Raw genomic sequence first — 20,079 nt, 5'->3', positions numbered from 1 at the left:
TTATAATAATATGACAGCATTTTATATCAAATATTTATCATAACAGCGAACGCCGTCCACGATATTATGCCACGCGAATATTTTTTAAGAAACGATACATTATTTATTCGAGTGGCTATGGAAAAAAGATTATTGTCTAAGAGAGGAAAAAAGAAATCAAGATGCCTATTGAAACCGTGCGGTTTAATAAAAAGAATATTCCGGACAATCCATACCGGATAGTAAACTTATATATTATTTTATATAGAATAAAGGTGCTTTCATAACCGTTGTGAAATTTTTCAAGCTTACGAACAAGAAAATAAATGCCATTAATTTAAACAGAAATATCTACCCATCGGAAATTGTCAATTCGCAAAAATGCACTAAGACTCTCCTAAATAGATTAAAAATAAATAACAATAAAGAATAATATTATATGTAATTATTATGTCATCATTGCTAGGAAGACTTAATATATATTTACGTATGGTTTCACTAAACATCTTTCATAACAGACAAACTAACAACTGCTAGTAAAATCAGTCCACGATAAATAAATATTATGGAAAAAGAACTAGGTATTTTATACAGAAAAAGGAAACCAATCATCCGTCAATTATGTACCGAGCTTTACAAACAATAATCAAACAGCAATCGGAAATCGCATCAGGATACAAAATACAAGCGGTAGCAAGCGGATGGAGAGATTTCACGCATGCTGCTGTACAGGCAACGGTTGACCTTCCCGTTGCAGCAGTAGGTTGACGGCGGGTTTACACATCAGACAGAACTCTCCAACAATGTGCTTTCCTTCCACGCCACACTCGTGATTGACTGTATCGTGTTGGGGCGCAGGCGCGGATTCCACTGGGGCTTGCTCATCGGCCGGCGGAATGGGCTCTTCGCCAGGAACCTGTGCCTCTGACTGATGCTGCACTGCTTCTTCATCATCATTCTGAAAAATATGGACAAATCTTAAAACTCGGCATACGGAAGTATTTATTATAATAATAATAATCAATCTCTACAACACAATTTAATTGGACAGAACTATTACTTTTTATCTCAAACAGAATATGTAGATATATATAATTTCTATTATTATAATATATTATGTACATTTCAAAACTTGATGGTCGATTAACTGGTAAATGCATCGTGGTAAAAGAAAATATTAATTGAGATAGTATTTACTTGGTGGAATTCCATTTTACAACGGTATAATAAAAGAAAACTAAGACAATTAACTGATGGTAATGGACATAGAATTAAAATTCTAATCGATGAGCGTTCTGTACTATTCTTTTAATATACTAATTTGTCGTTTGTATATATTTTTTTCTTTTATGGTGTTAACTGTCAATTCTTGGTGGAAATACATTGTATTAATTAAAATAAAACACAATATGAATTACTATTTCCATTCAGTTTAATAATAATCAGGATCGGTTTCATCCGCATAAAAGGGACAATGTCAAGTGGGTCCCTTTGAACCGGACGAAACCGGTCCTAATTATTATTAAACTAAGTAGAACTAGTACTACATAATGTTGTTTTATTTTTATCAATACATTTGTATATTTACCATAGGCCATACACACTAGAAGGCAAAACCCGGGTTACTAAAAACAATTCGCAATGAATAGTACAAAACCTTCATCAGAAAGACTCAATAGAGTATAATATTAATTATATTAAATTCCAGCGATTACTTTGTTTAGTCTATGACTACCTCTTGATATTTGTTGTACCGGAAATAACTATTGACTAAAAAATACTAATATGTAAAATTTAATATGATTAACAGCGTACTTTTGCGAAGAAAAAATATGTTCTGTGTCACCAATGAATGTAAATTCACATAATTTAATTATTGCATGAGATTTATTAATTTGATCAATTAGAATTCATGAAATTGATATTATATTAGATAGATAAAACTGTTTTAAAATGAATAAAAATTGTGAACCATTAACAAGACACATTTGACTATTTGACTACAGTATCTTAAAAAATACAAATGGATTTGTATATAATATAATATTTATATTATTTACATAAAATTTAGTGAATTATATTTACAAAAAAAAAAGAAAAAAAAGTGTTCAAGTATTTATACCAATACAATATGATTTTTGGATTTCGAAATACTGTAAAAAAGGTTATGTACCCACTAGGTCTCGTTAAATTTATGAGAACTAAATTTTAATAACAATTCTAAAAATAAACCTGAAAATATCAATAAAACTATTTCTGCAACTGCTGAAACATGTTATGTATAAATAAGACTAGTTACAAAAAACTCACTATAAACAGTTGAATCAAAATAATCACTTATTTCTACAAAGTAATGGTTATTATTCTATGTTAAATTCTAGTGATGATGCCACATAATATACGGCACTAGAACTTTACTAAAATATATTTGTATGTATCCTCTAACTATATTTCAAAATTAAATGAGTGAAAAACACTTCGGGGCTATTAATTACGTTGGTTGGTAAATAAATTAATTATTATAGCTAGATACCATTTGAATACATTCAGTAGAGATACAGTCAGTGAATAATGTTATTCAAATATATACAATATACTAAAATAAAAACCCTTTTCCATATCAACAAAAAAATGGAAATATTCAGATTTTTTTTTGTATACCCGACTGCATCTCTACACTAGCAAGGTTGATACGACAATTCTGTATGCTAGAAGATAAAAAATAAGAATGTTTACATGGAATCAGTTAACAAAGATTGATGTATCGAATGAAATACAAAAGACAAACAGAATAATATTTATATTTTTAATTTAACGTCGACTTTAATATTTAATAGTTACGTTTATCAGTATGTTTGTTATCGTCTAAATTACAGAATTGTACCCACAATAATGTGGCTATGTAACGGAAGTTCACATACTAAAAAACCACAGAATGTAATATTTTGCTTTGTTTTACGGACGAAACCATAACTGGGCAAGATACTGTCTTCTCTAAGATCACAACATCAAAATATTTAATTCAACTACCGGCGACAGAATGACGCTCTCACTCGTCTCACTGGCAACTCTTTACTTTTTACACATCGAAATATTTCTAAAAGGAATCCCCTCGTGTTTTTGCTGTCTGTTCAAACATTACCGGCTCTACGATGACTTACTGTTGGCGACATCTTTATAAACCCAGTACGCAGCTCTTACTGCGCACACCACCGATGCCTGACAACATCAAAGCTCAATCAGTTCACCCTATCGTCAGCTGGCGACAATAATATTCAAGAAATTCAAGACAGAAGCAACCGAAACCGAAAGACAACGAATTTTCTATTCATAAAGCGACAGCTCCCGAACCTCCATAGCAGGCGACCAATCTTAACACTTCATTATCTGTAAGAGATGAGATGACTGATCCATTATTATAAAACAGAAAGCAAGATACGTATTACTGAACTATTGATTCCAATACTATGTATAATCCGAAAGGAATATTTTTTCTGCGCTAAATTATTTCCGAATCAACCGGACATACAGAGATCAGAGTTTTCCAATGCCAAAATGTGACACTCGCCTTCTGCAATCGATCACTATTAGCTTTGTGCTTCTGCCTTGTATGACTTGGACACGTTCAAGAGATAATGTAGCAAGACAATGAATTAAAAACCATGTTCTAACGCTAGAATAATCAATAATATTGTGACCGAGTAAATTATGCCATTCCTGTAAACATAATAATAATATAGTGACTACAAAATTGAATTCCCTCGCAAGAAAACATAACCCATTCAGAAAAATGAATGTTGCCAGAATTTAGATTATAAAACTCGGAATATAGAAAATATAATATTAAAATAAAGATTTTTTTCAAATAAAACAATACATTTCTCTGGAATGAATTAATATTTCTGCATGAAGAAAGTACTTTTAACAAAACAATCTGCTTGAAAATAAATTTGTTATCATATTACAATAAATGTTAGCCAATTCTATATAATTTATTATTATTGGAAAATTTGTATCATTCCTATAGAAGTATAGATAATAATATGTAGGTACATACTTTCTAAAAAATTTAAGAAGGGTTGTAAGTAAATTAATAGACTTTATCCATTGCCAATTAGTAAAAATTTTAAGCTTCATATTGATCACATTATTTTTATAATAGACAAGAGAGAAATTATCTCATTTAAATTTTAAAATGCATGGATCGCTAAAATGAAAAGCTGATAGTTAAAGAAAGAAGGTTTTAGAAAGGAACTAAAGTCCGATGGTAACTCACGAAAAACTAATATGTATGCACTTGTAATAATTATTAAGAAACATAAGAGTCATAAATATTATTTTGTTAGTATGTTACTAAATGTCTACTAGAGAGTGAATATCATAATATGGAATAATAATATATAATATAATATGCAAGTATGATAATTAATTATTGGCAATTTAATACTATAAATACCTATTAAATCTATTGTATGTAAGCTATGCGGTTAGTCCTTTGAACTGTATTCTGTATACTGAAAAAGTATGACTAAAAAATATTATTATCAGAAATTGTTAAGAATACGATACTGAAAACAAGTGATTAATGCATACGCAAATTATTCTGATCATTTTATTTTACTGTCAATCAATTAATGTACCCATCAAATAACATTATAATATAACAATACCTAATTTAATGAAGAGATAGGTATTATAATCTAAGCACAAATAGTGCGTTATAATTCTCTGTCGGAGCTAAGAAAAATAATAAAACTTACAGAGCACTTTTAACACTAGAAGGATGGCAATTATTCGCAATTAAGGCGAGTGGCTGACCGATTTGCACAATATCAACTATTTTCATTTACAAAACGCTTGACAATAAACAAAATTTACTGCCTGATTGATACATTGAAGGTGTCATCCGACGTGTACCATACATTTTATAATTTTAGAGATATTAATCGCATTCAAAACGATATGAATCTTCTTAAATACAAACTTAATTTGTATACGAATGAAAAAAATGACAAGTTGTCATTTGAAAAAAAAAAAACTGTGAATAGATAATTGTGATAATCTAAATCAAACGTTGTCTCGAATATGGAATCGAAAACATGCAACATTTATGTTTCATAGATAACGCATGTAATAAATAGTGAATTTCGTAACCAATGTTGGTGGAGTATGAGAAATTAGTGCCGCAGGCAAAAATATTTGACAAAAATCATGCAGCCGGTGCTTTCTATGTTAGGTTTAAGCGACTCAGTCATGTTTTATAACATGGGGGCATTCATTTTTTTTAATTATAAATCATTATTATTTGTCTAAACTAGAGCATTGCAGTTAACACAATGTTTTTGGTATGATCACTTTTTAAAAAAAGCAACTTTAAAACGATCATATTGAGAGCCGTGTAGATAATTTTGGTTCATTAAAATTGGCTTTTGTGATTTGAAAATGTAGCACTGCGAGAGTGCGCCTCGTTACTGGGCTACTGGTCGGCACGTCACGATAGTAATAACATAAAGCCACATAAATTGAGCACGTACATAATCCCGCATTGAAAAAATATTCAAATGAAGTACGTACAATTTTTGGTAGCGGTGAAAAGCAGCGCTGTTGGCCGTTCTAGGGATACGAGTTGGCCGGCCCTTCTAGTGTTAAAATCATTATACATGGTTTAATTAAACAAATGTGACAATTTTGAATGGACTATCAAATATTATATAACACCAATCGTGACAGGATTCAGTTCGATCCCTAAGATTCCAGAGAAGTAATTTAGAATTTTTTAAAAATAAATTATTCAAATGGCCACACATAACATAACATTTTACCAAATCATCACAATTTGGCAGTAAAATAGAATAAACTGAAAGAATAGTTGATTAGGTACTGATATTACAAAAAGGGAGAACAAATTTATTATTCACATTAGGATTGTGGAATGTTATAAATGTGTTTTTTTTTTTAAATATCACTTTTACTATGTATATAGAATTGAAACGTCAAAATAACAGGATAATTTATAATGTTGTGGTAAACATTTATAACTGCTGAATTTTATCAGTTATATTACAACAATGTATCACTTTATTCATTCTTTGTATATCCATCAGTGTTATATATTATTTGCAGACGATTAATTTATTCAAACAGATTATATTGCTTGTAAAAAGGTCAACCCACTGAAAATTGACTTGAGTTGTGACTCTTTGAATCAACCATGGAGATATGGGATATGTGTATAGCAATGAATAGAATTCAAACTATACCCTCGATTTGATATCGTGAGTCAGATAAATATAAACAGTTTGTCTCGAATGGAATCATTATATTTCTTGGCTACCACGAAAGAATTAAAAAAAAAACTTATATTATGAAGACAATGTTATACGTGTGAAAACATGCTCAGAAAGAGTTGGATGAACTCAGATGCCCAAAACAAGTCAACGTTAGTTTCTGTTGTGATGACTCACCAATTCTTCTTACTTCCGCGACATGAGACCTGAAAATTATCTCAAAACAGATCCCATTGCTAATACACGGAAAATGCCTTCAAATGGATTGCCACACCATGTCAATATCATCACAGATTTTACAATACAAACATATAGAATTAAGACTTGTAGAATTTCAAATAAAATACACAGGATATTTGTGAAAGAGTGCCAATGTGGGGAAAAGCTTAGGATAATAATATTTACCACGGTGTAGATTAAAAATGCTATCTGTGAAAAGTGCCTGTATTTTGTGAACATAAATAAATACACAACTTCTCATATAACAAAATAAGCTTTGACCAAAGCCGAATGAATATTTTTATAAAATCTCACTCCCTAACTGTATTAATTTAATTAATAAAAGTTATACATAAGTAGAATACTGTGACGAATAAAGTTTATCAACATATCAACAATAATTAAATCCAAACTTTAACTGCATAATGACTCTGTGTCAAAGAATCCATAACTATAATTTTGTTAAAGATTTAGTATGGGAGTTATTCTTGTATCCATTTATCATACATTTTTACTTGAAGAAATAAAAATGAAAAATTGTGAGAATTTTATAGAGCTAATCTACAATTATGAAAACTGTTTTACCTTGGTAGGAACGGGAGGCACCTCGAGATGAACTCCTTGCTCACACAGTTCTTGGAGTCTTTTAATCCCTGGAATTAAAAACAGAAAATGAAACATAAAATAAATAGTACACCTAAATCAGTGGTTATACACTATTGACCAACTGGCAAAACTAAAATTCAAGATGGCAGCCCTTTAGCACTAGATGGGATTGGGAGTTGTACATGAAAATGTCAAACCGAATGCGAAACATTTAGTCAATGAATCAGGGGCTTCAACAGGACAGAACACGCAGAAACATAACATTTGTTAGGTGCATGTGCCGTTTATAAATAATATGTCCTGTAGACGTTCTGATTTTGCTAGCCATTATGTTAATCTGGTTGGTATCGTATCGGAATATAAATATCTGGTAATGGTGAATGACCGAGCCGTCCCACAGTCGAATGTACCAACCAAAATAGAATATATTATGTAGCTTTGTTTGGTGGTTTTATATCATTCAGTTTTAAATCTCAATTTTTGCCTTCGATTGAAGAAGAATCGACTGACAAAATTGGATTGTCAGAAGGCAACACCAGATTTGGTAAGTTGGTAAACCAAATCGGAACATCTGGAAGACATTTAATATTTTGACATATTGACCTGATATCAACATTCAATAGCACTATCCTGCACATGCAAGTGGTAAATTTTGTATTAACAGTAAATGCAACTTTAAGGATAGAGCTACAGCTGTTAAATGTTCTAAAAAAAATTAATTGTCTCTCACCAGCTTTTCTGTTGTTGGCATATTTGGATTCCCACGCATCAAATAGACGGTTATAATATCTAGGGCCGGCAAAGTACTCCATGTATTTGTGTGTGTCGGGTGTGGGGAATATCCTCTCCAAGTTAGCCTTCTGCGTCAGCTCATCTTCCGATTGAATTAGATGCCGCACGTCGTCAGGGGTTAGGTTTGTGAGAATGTCCGTTAAATACTAGAATGAAGGAAATGCCCATAGATGCATATTTATATATCAAGAACTCAAAAACTATAAACTAGTACAGAATAAGCACCCATAAGCAATATTCCTTACATGTAAGTACTAGGAAAGTAAAACTTTCAAGGAAAGACTTCTTATCATCAATATCATTTAACTTAATACCATGTTCGCTCCTAAGTGGAACATTAGGGAATTCACACTGGAAGTTGTATCAAAAGATTTTTTTACAGGGAATGGTTGCTAACCAACCATTGGGTCCTTGCACTGAATCAAACATTGTACAACGAAAAACATGGATATTTTTGCCGAATCATAGTATTGAATATGGGACCGCCGGCTTCTTAGACGTCACTCTACCAACTCTACTGACAACTAAAACCCTGTTAATACGAATATGGTTAATTCGAAATTCGCTGAAAATCAAAATATTTACCAAATTAGGTGAATGAACTAGACAACACTGATATTAATCTGAAAAAAATTGTATCGGAAAAGGAAATTAAATTGCTTTCTTTTCAAAGTTTTACCTTTTTTATCATTCTTAATTCGATTTTCTGTACTGTTGATTTTAAATTAACTGGATTTTACTGTATGAAGCAAATGACTGATTAGTGGGTAATGGGCACAGCGTTGCCAACTTAGCGTTCTTCTTGCCAGATTTAACATTTTTAAACAGGCATCTAGCTTACAAATATGGCATCTAGCGTGTATGGCGTTTTTGATACCATAAACAGCTTAAAACTTCTCATAATAAAGCTAGAATGTTATACCAGATTCACATAAAAATCAACATGCTGGTCTTTTGTACTTCATGTCTTATGAATATGACATACAAAATTACAATGACCCAATTTCTTACCTGCATTCATTTTTAATATCATTTCCGATAAATATATCGTATATAAATATAAAATCCGAAATTCTTTTTCAATCTTTGTTCTTTTAAAAAAAAAGGTTAATAATCATGAGATACTGTAATGCATTACAATTATTTTGCCCAAAGGAAAGAATGCTTCCTCTATTTTGATAGAAAGTGTTTATTTATAACATTAATTGATTGCCACTCAAATTTATTATGAAAATAATTAAACTCACATCCATTCTGTTGTCGACCTCTGTAAAAAAGGTGTGTTTTTGCTTTTCATCTTTGGATAGATGAACAGTATACAGACGCTTGTCATGTAGGAAAGGACCCTGTAAAAAATAAAACTTGTCATGATACACTGTAAACTATATAGGAAGAACAATGGCACAGGCACAGGCACACGTACGTCATCTTATATTCCTTTCAATCAATCAAGAGATAAAATTAATAAAACCATAAGCACACCTTTTCTTTGGTCAAGCCCTCCATGTTGACTTTGGCTGGCAGATGGAACTGGGCCATATTCAATAGAGATGAAACTAGAGGACCTTTGACATGTAAGTCTAAAGGAGAGGCACTGTGTAGGCTAGGAGAGATATTCACCTGTAATTCCACAAACAAACACATGACAGGTAAACAAGAGATGCAAAAATATAATAATATCAATGACTTGACCCCCATTTTAATAGAAAATATCATGAATACTAACTAAACTCAATTTCTCAAATTCAAATTCATTCAATTCAAAATTCAAACTCAGTTCTCAATTTTATAGCAATTGTGACACTTAGTTTCATGGTACTTTACGGGAAATGGCAGGAAAGTCAACATGATTTTGATGTGAGGGATAAGAAATCATAACGCATTTATCCGGTGATTATACACGGCTATGTAGTGAAGATTTGTAGACTTACCTCAAGAAGCCAGGGTTTTAAGTTTTCATCTAATAATACATCTATGCCGAACAACTCGTAACAATTGAATCGGGAACCAATATTGGCTTTCGTAAGACAACTAATACTCGATTCGCCACTGAGTATCGTCTTTATCACAAGATCCTTCATGGAGTTCCACAACTGGCTCGTGTTGATGCCTCTTTCTTTTCTTAGATAACTCAATAACGCTTGAAGGGTCCTGAAAACAAATTGCGACCATTCGAATGAGTCATAGAAAAATCATGTTGAGCCCTACGACCCAAGTTTGATAAATTGAAATGGTATTAATTTCCAAATTTTCTCACCATTTATGGCCTTGACAAGCCTCCGCATCCTGGTTATGGGTGTAGCTTTTAGAAAGACGGTTGATAGAATAGTTTGTGAGGTGCATATAACGATCGTGCAGACTGTTGTTTTCTTCACTATATTTCACTGGAAAGAATAAAACATCTTCTATAATACACCGTTTTCTATAGAACAATTTATTGTTTTCCTATGATTGAATATTCCAGTTTAAAACTAACTAGCTAAATTTTTAGATGCCCTGGACACAGACATTCGACGCAACACTAAGGCCCCGTCCAGCATACGGGCGCTCCGCGGCGCACGCAACTCAAGCGTATAATCGCATAAACGTATAACCAAAAAAAGACATTGCCTACGAACATTTTCACACACGGTTATACGTGAGTTGCGCGCGCCGCTCAATGCTCTGCGGAACGCCCATACACTGGACGAGCGCTAAGGCCCTCCTCCCACGGCGCAACTGAAATCTGACGGAACTGGTTGGTGATGGAACTCGTAAACTGACCAATATGATGCTTTGCACACGGCGCTACTGAAACCCACTTGAAATAATAATCACATAACCTCAAACTAGACCATCAGCTGTTTTGTACAAAAACCGACAACACGCACGCTGCTGCGTCTACTCTAATACAATCAGGTTATTTCAATTTTGCTTATCTGGTACTTTTGACATCTTGAGTTGTTATGGTTTTTATAGCATGACACTTGTTATGCAGTGCTACCAATTTTGGTAAGAAAATATGATTTTTCACAGAATCTACTGATATTGGTACCACTGTTTTACGGTGACTGGAAACTTGAGAGACCGCGCGACTAGCATGTCGCGTCTCTTCGCAACCGTTTTGAAACTGAGAGATTCCAGTCTCGCCGTCAGCGAGCCGTCATTGAAATACATTAGCTAGATACTGGTTGGAATTTTAGTTTCAGTTCCGTCGGATTTCAATTGCTCTGTGGGAGGAGGGCCTTACATAATCTGAACTCAAAATTGCATTCCTGACTGCATACATAGCATGATTTAATCCATGGAATATCCAACTGTCAAATCAGCTAAATATGACTGAAATAAAATAAGTTTTCACATGTGATCTTGTATTGGCGCACGCACGCTTAAGAAAAATAATAAATTGGTGTAAAAAATAATGATTAGGTACATCCAATGAGGTTTGATTTTTTCACTGCGCTCATGAAGATGTTACAAATGAAAATTGTACATTGCCCACATTCAGTTTGAACAAACCTGATATAAAATCTCATTGGCTGATAACACCTCCATACTAAGTCTATACTTCATTGGCTGCATATCGTGACTAGTGAATCCAATCCCGAGCCAAAATCTTGATCCCAGGATTGGCATTTTTTTCAACAATTAATATAAAATTTCTATATATACAAATAACGTTAATAAAATCGGTCAAAAATAAATTTTGCATAATTTATACTATTTAAGACATTTTTATTGTTAATATTGTGTACTCAATCTTGGAAATACACAGGTTTAATGAAGTAAATAATATTGTAATATGTACAAATAATAATGTGAAAGTAAAACAGTTTTATTTATTTATGAAAAGATAACAAATACAAATTCAATTAAAATAAAAAAAATTATAAATGCATTAAAAAACATGGTGGAATCACTTCACGTTCAAAGTGTGAAGCATTGTTTTTTCCAATCTTTCTCATTATTATTAATTTATGTGAAAAAATAATGGTAACACATGGGTAATAAATCAAACTTCATTCAAACTCAGTTTATTTCTAATGTATTTGTATGTTATTCAACGTATTTTTTCTGTTATATTTTCATTTTTATTTTATTTTCCATAAAAATTGACAAAAAAACTCAATCCTGAAAGTTTCAGGATTATGTTTACCAGCGGCGAAGGGTGACTTTTGGAAAAAGGTAGGCTGTAGAGATTGAGAAAAAAAATATACTTGTCAGGTATACTTACGGGTAATAAGGAGATAATCCGATATTACTACCAATGAATATGTACACAACACAATGACACACATCACAAGATACAATTATTTTTTATTTTTAAAATCAATTTTTAATTATATCTCATTGAATCCAATAAAAATCATTTTATGTATTTATTATTTGCTTAACGCGACAGACATCGACAATAAACATATCCCTACAGAGTGTAGGGCCTACAGTAAGCGTATTCTGTAGCGCTTATAGATTCGGTTCAAATTTACAGACATGCTTGATGTTATGTGACGTCATAGCGATACAAAATGTAGTTTGGATTCTGTTGATCGGAATCCGAAGCTAATTGAGTTGAAAATAGATGGCGCTTGTGGCCACTTATTTTTTATTCGAAACTCAACTAAATTAAACGGTATTCTAAATTCTGACAATAGATGACTCTCAATTGTTTTATATTTTGCATGCATATTTTTTATTTACCTATTTTAATATAAATCAAATACTTGAAGATATATTTTTCTTAGGAGGTAGGCTTTAAATAATCGCCACTGATGTTTACCAATCCCGGGATTCATAGGTATCGAAAATAGTTCGGGATCCCAGGACCACTCGCGAGTGATTGACGTTGTGTGATTTTCAAAACTCTCCAAATTCAACATAAAATTGCAACCTACTAAATATGGGACTCATTTTCAATAGTGGATAAATCCAGCAGGTTTATTTTCAGATATCATCCAACTCCAGTTTGACCAGTCATATCATTACAAAGGCTGTATCGCATGTATTTTTTCACTTAGTCATAAAGTGGATTTGATCAAATTTGAAAACTACCTCCTGAAAAATATACTTCAATTGTTGGAAGGACATTTCCTTTTCTCTCACAAAAAAAAATTATCATTTGCTGTTTCCACATTTTTGTGCTTTGCTATTTGAATAATCTGAATTACAAAAATTACCCCCATCACTACTAAATCTGTGTGCTTTGACAAACAGTGGCGGTGTGGTATATCAAACTATCCGAAAGCAACTTTCCTGTCGAGTTCCATTCCAACTTTGTTGCCAGTGCCGACCGCTATTTTCCCACAATGTTGAGTCGATTCGTGTGGGTCAGTCAGGACATTAAATCATATGCCAATTACATCACATAAACAAAATTAAAGTATTATAGTCTTGCTGAGTTTTTATATGCAAGGCCGTTTAATGATGGCTTCGATATTAAGGTAAGATCATAATCATGATTTATGTTATTCAAATTATATTTACCTGATGCAAACCTGGCAAGGCCATCAGGATAGAGATATATTCTTAAAGGGTGGACGGATGTAACCAGTACATAAAGCCGCATGTCAAATTTACTGCCGTTGATGAGGTACGGTCGAGCGATGTATCTCTGCACGACGACAGGACGTTTCTTTGGTATCTGTGCCCAACGGGAGACCACTTTGATTCCGGTACCTCTAGCTGACGCAGGCTAAACAGAACAAAGGCAATTTATAGAAAAGTGTAATATTATAAATAACATCATAAGAAATCATGCGATTTAGTTTAACCAGATTACTTTCAATTTATATAAAATCAAAGGTAAACTTACCGGTTTAATTATCCATTTCTCATTTTGAGCAGCGTACTTATCCCAATCGTGCTTAAGTGATTTTAAATCGTGAGGTAAGACATAAGTCTTCGGCATCATACCGAACTCCTTGGAGCCGAATTTCACCATAAGTTTGTGGAGATTTCTCCACAGGCGATCTTTCCTCCCGATCTGAAACGTTCCTGGAAAGTGATTCATTTTTTGGGAGTCCTTGAGTCCTTTAAAACAAATCGATTTCATATGCTTTCCCCATGTTCCTATCCACTCCATGGATTCTGAAATAAGCAGATCACAAATATTATTAGTAGACAGGTTCACTAAAAACACCATTGGCAGTTCAATAGTCGCATTAATATCCTGTACACTTTATGCAAAGTGTGACAAAACAGATATTTTCATGCCGATTTTGTTTAACCTTTTCCGGTGCCGAGTCAGACTCGATATTGATTTTATTCCCACAGGTCTTATGTCGAGTGTCACTCGACATTCCTATTTTTTATTTATTGAATGTTGCTAGAATCAGTGTTTTGGCAATACGGCTCTTCTAAAAACACTGAGCAAAATTGGTAAAATAAATATGTTAAAACTGCAGTGGTAACACATCTTTAAGAGAATCGCAAATGATTTAGACGTGGTAACAAACAAAACTGTTAGGACCAGAAAGCGTAAAAATGTTATTGATAAAATCTATATAGTAAATTCATTTCACATAATATTCTTGTGCATGAGGGGTATAAAATAACAAAAAAATTTGTGCATAAAAAGCGTCAAGTGCAAAAATTAAAACAACGGCTATTATGTAATTAACTACATTCCTAATTCTACAATAAAATTATAACAACTAATATATTTAGGTTAATTTATGAAATGAATCTTAAAACTAAGATTTATCATGAATTTCCCAGCATCTGTGGTTTTTAAACACACATTGGTATTTTTTAGAAGCGCCCAATCGCCGGGATTCAACTGAGCCCTGAAAAATGGTACAACTTGTATATGGTCAAGTTTATATGTCACATTTAAAAGTACGTTAATAGGAAGCTCAACATTTGTAGCCCTCCTAAAGCCGCATTTAGACCAACCTAGCGAATGTTTGTTTTTCCCCACTCCAGTGAAATTCTCGACTTAAACACTTTTTGTTGAGCGAGCTTAAGAATTTCGCTGGAGTAGGGGAAACACAAACATTCGATCGCTTTGTCTAAATGCGGCTTAAGAAACACAAATGCGTACGGGCTCTTCGTGTGCAAAGACTTTTTCATGTGCCCTAAAAATCTGTTAACAACCGTTCAACCGTTGTTCACCTCAGTTTTTTAAATCATGGAATCAAAATATATGAATGAAGGCTGTTACAAAAAAAATAAGACTGCAGCTGTACCTGGCCAATGACGTAAAGAATCTTAATTTATTTACTGATTTAAAAAAAAAATGCCTTCATCAATGGTAAACATAGAAAAAGATGACACCGTATTTTGAAGCTTAAAAACTTCCGTGAAAGGTATGAGTGCAGCTTCACCAAACCGTTCAAGGAAATAGATATTTTTGTTGCATCTCTACTATCATGGCTCGGTTTAGGCAGGGATTGATTGAATTTTAAAAACTAACCAACAAGATCTGCAATTTGTATTCTTAGTTCAACGAAAATAAATAAGTATGCGTAACGAAGTTTAGTGTGCATTATTTATGTCGGATTTCCACAGCCTGCCTCCATCCTTCGCCAGTAACAAGTGTTGATTGGCGATTGGACATTTGTTTGATTATCATCTGATTAAAAAACAGTCACCGAAACATATTGATCTATAATTTCGACTGTATATAAGAGAAGATGAATAACTATTGCCTCGAATTATTAAAATTTCCAATAACTTTTTGTCTTTAACCTCTGCCTACTAACCGACACAAACAATGGGTCATCAGTCATGAATAGAATAGGTACCTGTTTTTGAGATCAATAACAATCTGAAGATGTCTTCAAGAAGACAAATCAAGTGTTGGGTAAGATATTACTTCATACTACTAATAAACAATGAAAAGAAATGATTATTCAACCCAACAAGGCATTAAGTGTTGACCAAAATTTCTTACATTCATGAAACCATATACATGTAGTGGAACAAGTTTAACTTTGAACATGCACAGATGATTTCTTTTAATGCGCATGAGTTACAGTATGAATGTGATTATTGTTACGGTTGCTATTTTTGACTACACCAAGCGCATCAAGCATAATGCACCATGTCCTGTTTTTTGTGAAAACTGTCAAACTACATGTGTGATATGTTTATAATAATAATTACATGTAATTTTAAAATGTACAAAACATAACACATTCGGTAAAGGAGCACACACAAACCTTATGAATTGATGTGCACAGAAACAGAAGGCTATGCAGGTGCACAGTAACAATAGTAAGTAACAAGTGAGTTGCTTGCCAGTGTTGCGATTGTCACAAAATTTGTTGCTAGCAATTTAGCGGGTGTCATGTTATTTTATAACATAACACACTAAGCCAAGCAAAGTCTTTACGAAGGCAACACTACGCAAAAGATCGGCCGGATCACGCCTGCGCACGGGATAGTTTGTACGGAGTTCGTGATACGGTTTCCGGCGCTAAACGAGATAGCGGGCTTTGTACATGAAGGTGAAGCAGCAGTCGAGCTCTGAGTCTTGATCGTTCGAAGGAAGCAGACGTCTTGGCCAGTTCCGAGCCTCGGACCCGGAGGCACAGGGCTTTCGATTTCCTGACGTTTTGGAGACGTGGACGATGGCCATCCGAAGGACGTCCCCCCACGCCAGGAGATCGGAGGAACTCCACGGTCCCCACACGTTTGAAGACGCACTCCTCGATTCCGTCCTGGAAGGAATCGAGGGCAGCGAAGAGGCTGGAGAGCCTTTTGTGTAATTGGTATTTATTGTTCTTTTATGTTACGGTCCACCGACCGAATTAGCTTTTGGGTTTTTGTTCTAATTTGTTTAAATATTATATCGCATTAGGTGCTCGTGATTCACTTGAGTAATTATACATTTTTATACACTGTAGCCCGCAAGTTATCTCATTTATTAATTATACAATTGTTGAAATTTCTCTACTTGCTTTTCATTTAATTATCCTTATCATTATTGTCTCTATGCATCATCATAGAGTGGCGCTCAAATCCGAGATATTTATATTTATTCCATCTTTATGTACTTTTATTATTAATCTAGGAACATCACACGAATGAGCGAAGTAACCGGACAGGTAACTGAGGTCTTAGAGGTAAAAGTCAATCTACCCACGACCCTGCATCCTTTCCCCGAGTCTCATGCTCATCCCCATCCTATCCCATTCCATATTATCCCATATCCACTCCTCTTTTCCCTACGTGACAATCCGATCAATTGTCACCATTCCCACCTATTCCCTACATCCCCATCCCATCCTTCCTAAATCCCCCTGTCTCAAAATCATTATATGATACGGGATATCCATATTGTATTACTGTTATAACCAGGAAACAGAGAAATAATAGGAAGTGTGTTACCTTCTGGTGTGGTGATAATGAATTTTAAATCTTGAGTGTGAAGAAATATGGGATAAACTTATAACACATGTTAACCCTCCTCCCGCTAACGGCATCTAGAAATGCCCATGATAGTTAAACCGTTCACCGCTAAGGGCATCCAGAAGTGCCCATAAGTTTCTACCTCCGTATTTTCGTAATTCGGCGAGTAATACAGTCGAAATTTGTTTGAAAAACTAGCTGGGTTATTCCTTTACTGACATCTGTGACTTTTTTTCAATAAGACTTCTTAGATAATTCGAAATTAAGCAAAGACACATACCCTGTCGATATTGGAGTAAAACAGATTTCCAATGATTGGTTTCAAAATTTACCGCTAGTTGCTTTGCGCAATTTGCGCCGGCGCGAATTGATGTTAATGATCTCATACATGAAATCGGCTAGTGCGGTGATAATTTTCAACAGTCGATTGCTTTCGTGTTGTGATTGATACATTTCAAAGTTTTTTACGGTTTTCTATAAAATTATTATTGATGCGCCATTCTGTTAATAATTAATTATGTGCGTTAATTCTTTAAATGAAAAGTGATTTTATGAATTAAATCAGTGGTTGTAAAGTGAAAACGAAATTATTAACACATAAATAATTTAAAATTCCTATAATAAATCTTTTGTACTGTATGGAAATACATACGAAAAATTGAGAATAAGTAAATAATAATCTGTAAAATATTTAAATTTAAATTAAAAAATGTAGAATAGATTTTCAAAATTCACGGCCACTCATTTTTATTTCAAGGAAAGTGATGATTAAAATTCTTCTCATTTTAGTCGAATAAAGAACTAAGATTAAAATTTAATATTATTGTGTAGTGAATTAAAACTTTAAATTTCCTCAAAACTGTTAAGTTATAATAGCATATTTAGTGTTTAAATAAAAATGTCTATCCCTGATGTTGAATGTTTGGATTCGGACTATGAGATGGAAAGTGATAATGAAGAAGCTGCGCTAGTAGAACATCCCGACGATGTTGACGAGCCTTCCAATATAGGCAGTGATGAAGGAGTGGCTGAACCGTCTACCAGTGCAGCACCAGACAGTTTACTCCAATCGTGGACTGCGGGTCCCTTCGTGCCGATCACATACGATTTTGATAGTTTCAACTCAGGCGTTAACCCTAGTGTACAGCTCAATGAAAATTCCACAGAAATGGAATTTTTTCGTCATTTTCTTAACAAAACAATAATGAATACCATAGTTAACCATACAAATAATTACCACAACCATATGCTCAACACACAAGCCCACACTCCGAATGCAAGGATCCATGCCTGTTATGATACATGCCCAGAAGAGATGTATGTTTTTTATGCTGTATCAATGTTGATGACAAGAAATCGCCATCTCACAATTGAAGAACATTGGAGTGCTGATCCATTATTAAATTCTAAAATATTTGGCCAAACTATGATAAGAGATCGGTATGAGTTGATTCTACAAATGCTACATTACTCTGATACCCAAATCCCTACTGGAGATCGTCTTTATAAAGTGCGCTCACTTCTTGACCACTGCAGAAAAATATTCAAAGAAACAATGCTACCAAACGAAAATCTCTGCATCGACGAAAGTATCATTGTTTTTAAAGGGAGATTAATATTCAAACAATTTATACCGTCAAAAAGACATAGGTTTGGAATCAAATTATTTGTGATTTGTGATGTGGAAACCGGTTATATTTTAGACTTTATTATTTATTGTGGTGTAGAAACCGAAATAAGTGATAGTGAACTTTTGGGAATATCTGTGGCTGTTGTCACCACTTTGATGAAGGATTATTTTGGTAAAGGGCATAAACTATTTTGTGATAATTGGTACAGCAGCCCAGAATTATTTCAGTTTCTACATAAAAAAAAGACAAATGCTTGCGGCACGGTACGTAAAACACGAAAGTCAATGCCAAAATTTGATAAACTGAAGAAAGGACAAGTAAAATCTCTTAACCGTGGCCCATTGCTCGTGTTAAAATGGCATGATAGGCGGGAAGTGCATATGATCAGTACCATGCACGATGACTCCATGGTACCGACAGATAAAATTAATAGGGCCACAGGACAACCCATTATAAAACCACAATGCGTTGTGGATTATAATAAAAATATGGGCACGGTAGACAAAGCTGACATGATGTTGAGCAGCCTCTCGTGTATGCGAAAGAGTCTTAAGTGGTATAAAAAGGTTGGATTCCACATCATAGATTTATTTTTATTAAATAGTAGCATACTTTACAAAGTTATCACCGGTAAAAAAATTAGTTTAGCTGAATTTCAATTAAACGTAATCCGGCAATTAATCGAAACATATGGCAGTGCCTCAAGACCATCGACATCACAAACTACTCGTGTAGTTAATAACCCAAAAAGAATTTTAAAAACAGAACTCCTAAGACATTTACCCCGTAAAATTCCTCCAACAGTAAATAAAACAAAACCATATCGAAGATGTCGTGTGTGTATTGCTTCAACTACTAAAGATAAAAAAAGAAAAATGACGAACATTATGTGTGAAGCATGTGATGTCGCTTTATGCTCTGTGCCCTGTTTTTATGACTACCATGACAAAATCAATTTTTGAAATATAGTTAAGCCATAAACATTAATTAGGTGTGACTGAAATATGAGACCAAGTTGTAAGGAAATAATATAACAATAACGATTGTGTGCGTTCTGTGTTGGTGTTAAAAAACGTGTGAACATTAATCATCGGCGCAAGTGTCTACCACTTATCCGGTATCATAGAGGCCACTTCACTCTGCGGTATGTACTCCAAGCGTGCTTTATTATGTATGACAGAATTTCTTAAAGCTCTGTTGCTTAATTTACGATCTTTTTGTTTATTTTCACATGC

The 20,079-nt window shown here is 33.6% G+C and overlaps 1 protein-coding gene across 2 annotated transcripts in view; it reads right to left on the bottom strand.

Moving 5' to 3' along the window:
* Nucleotides 1-551: 551 nt before the first annotated feature.
* The window catches only part of LOC147065446 (uncharacterized), a 28,637-nt gene continuing 9,109 nt past the window's right edge, over nucleotides 552-20,079 (bottom strand). The window contains exons 6-15 of one of the 2 annotated variants that reach the window (XM_085957196.1): nucleotides 13,672-13,946; nucleotides 13,344-13,551; nucleotides 10,141-10,267; nucleotides 9,815-10,034; nucleotides 9,366-9,503; nucleotides 9,131-9,229; nucleotides 7,822-8,029; nucleotides 7,071-7,138; nucleotides 5,554-5,618; nucleotides 616-937 (exon numbers count right to left, since the gene is read on the bottom strand). In XM_085957196.1, the coding sequence (XP_085813322.1) occupies nucleotides 763-937; nucleotides 5,554-5,618; nucleotides 7,071-7,138; nucleotides 7,822-8,029; nucleotides 9,131-9,229; nucleotides 9,366-9,503; nucleotides 9,815-10,034; nucleotides 10,141-10,267; nucleotides 13,344-13,551; nucleotides 13,672-13,946 (1,583 nt within the window). In that variant the 3' untranslated portion in view covers nucleotides 616-762. Of the gene's footprint in view, nucleotides 938-5,553; nucleotides 5,619-7,070; nucleotides 7,139-7,821; nucleotides 8,030-9,130; nucleotides 9,230-9,365; nucleotides 9,504-9,814; nucleotides 10,035-10,140; nucleotides 10,268-13,343; nucleotides 13,552-13,671; nucleotides 13,947-20,079 lie in introns of both variants that reach the window. The other variant, XM_085957195.1, reaches the window with a different exon arrangement.

Source organism: Rhyacophila brunnea, unplaced genomic scaffold (genome assembly GCF_057557595.1).
Source record: "Rhyacophila brunnea isolate RB1 unplaced genomic scaffold, BYU_Rbru_1.0 scaffold_6, whole genome shotgun sequence".
NCBI lineage: Eukaryota > Metazoa > Arthropoda > Insecta > Trichoptera > Rhyacophilidae > Rhyacophila > Rhyacophila brunnea.
This window is presented reverse-complemented; position numbering and strand designations above follow the sequence as displayed.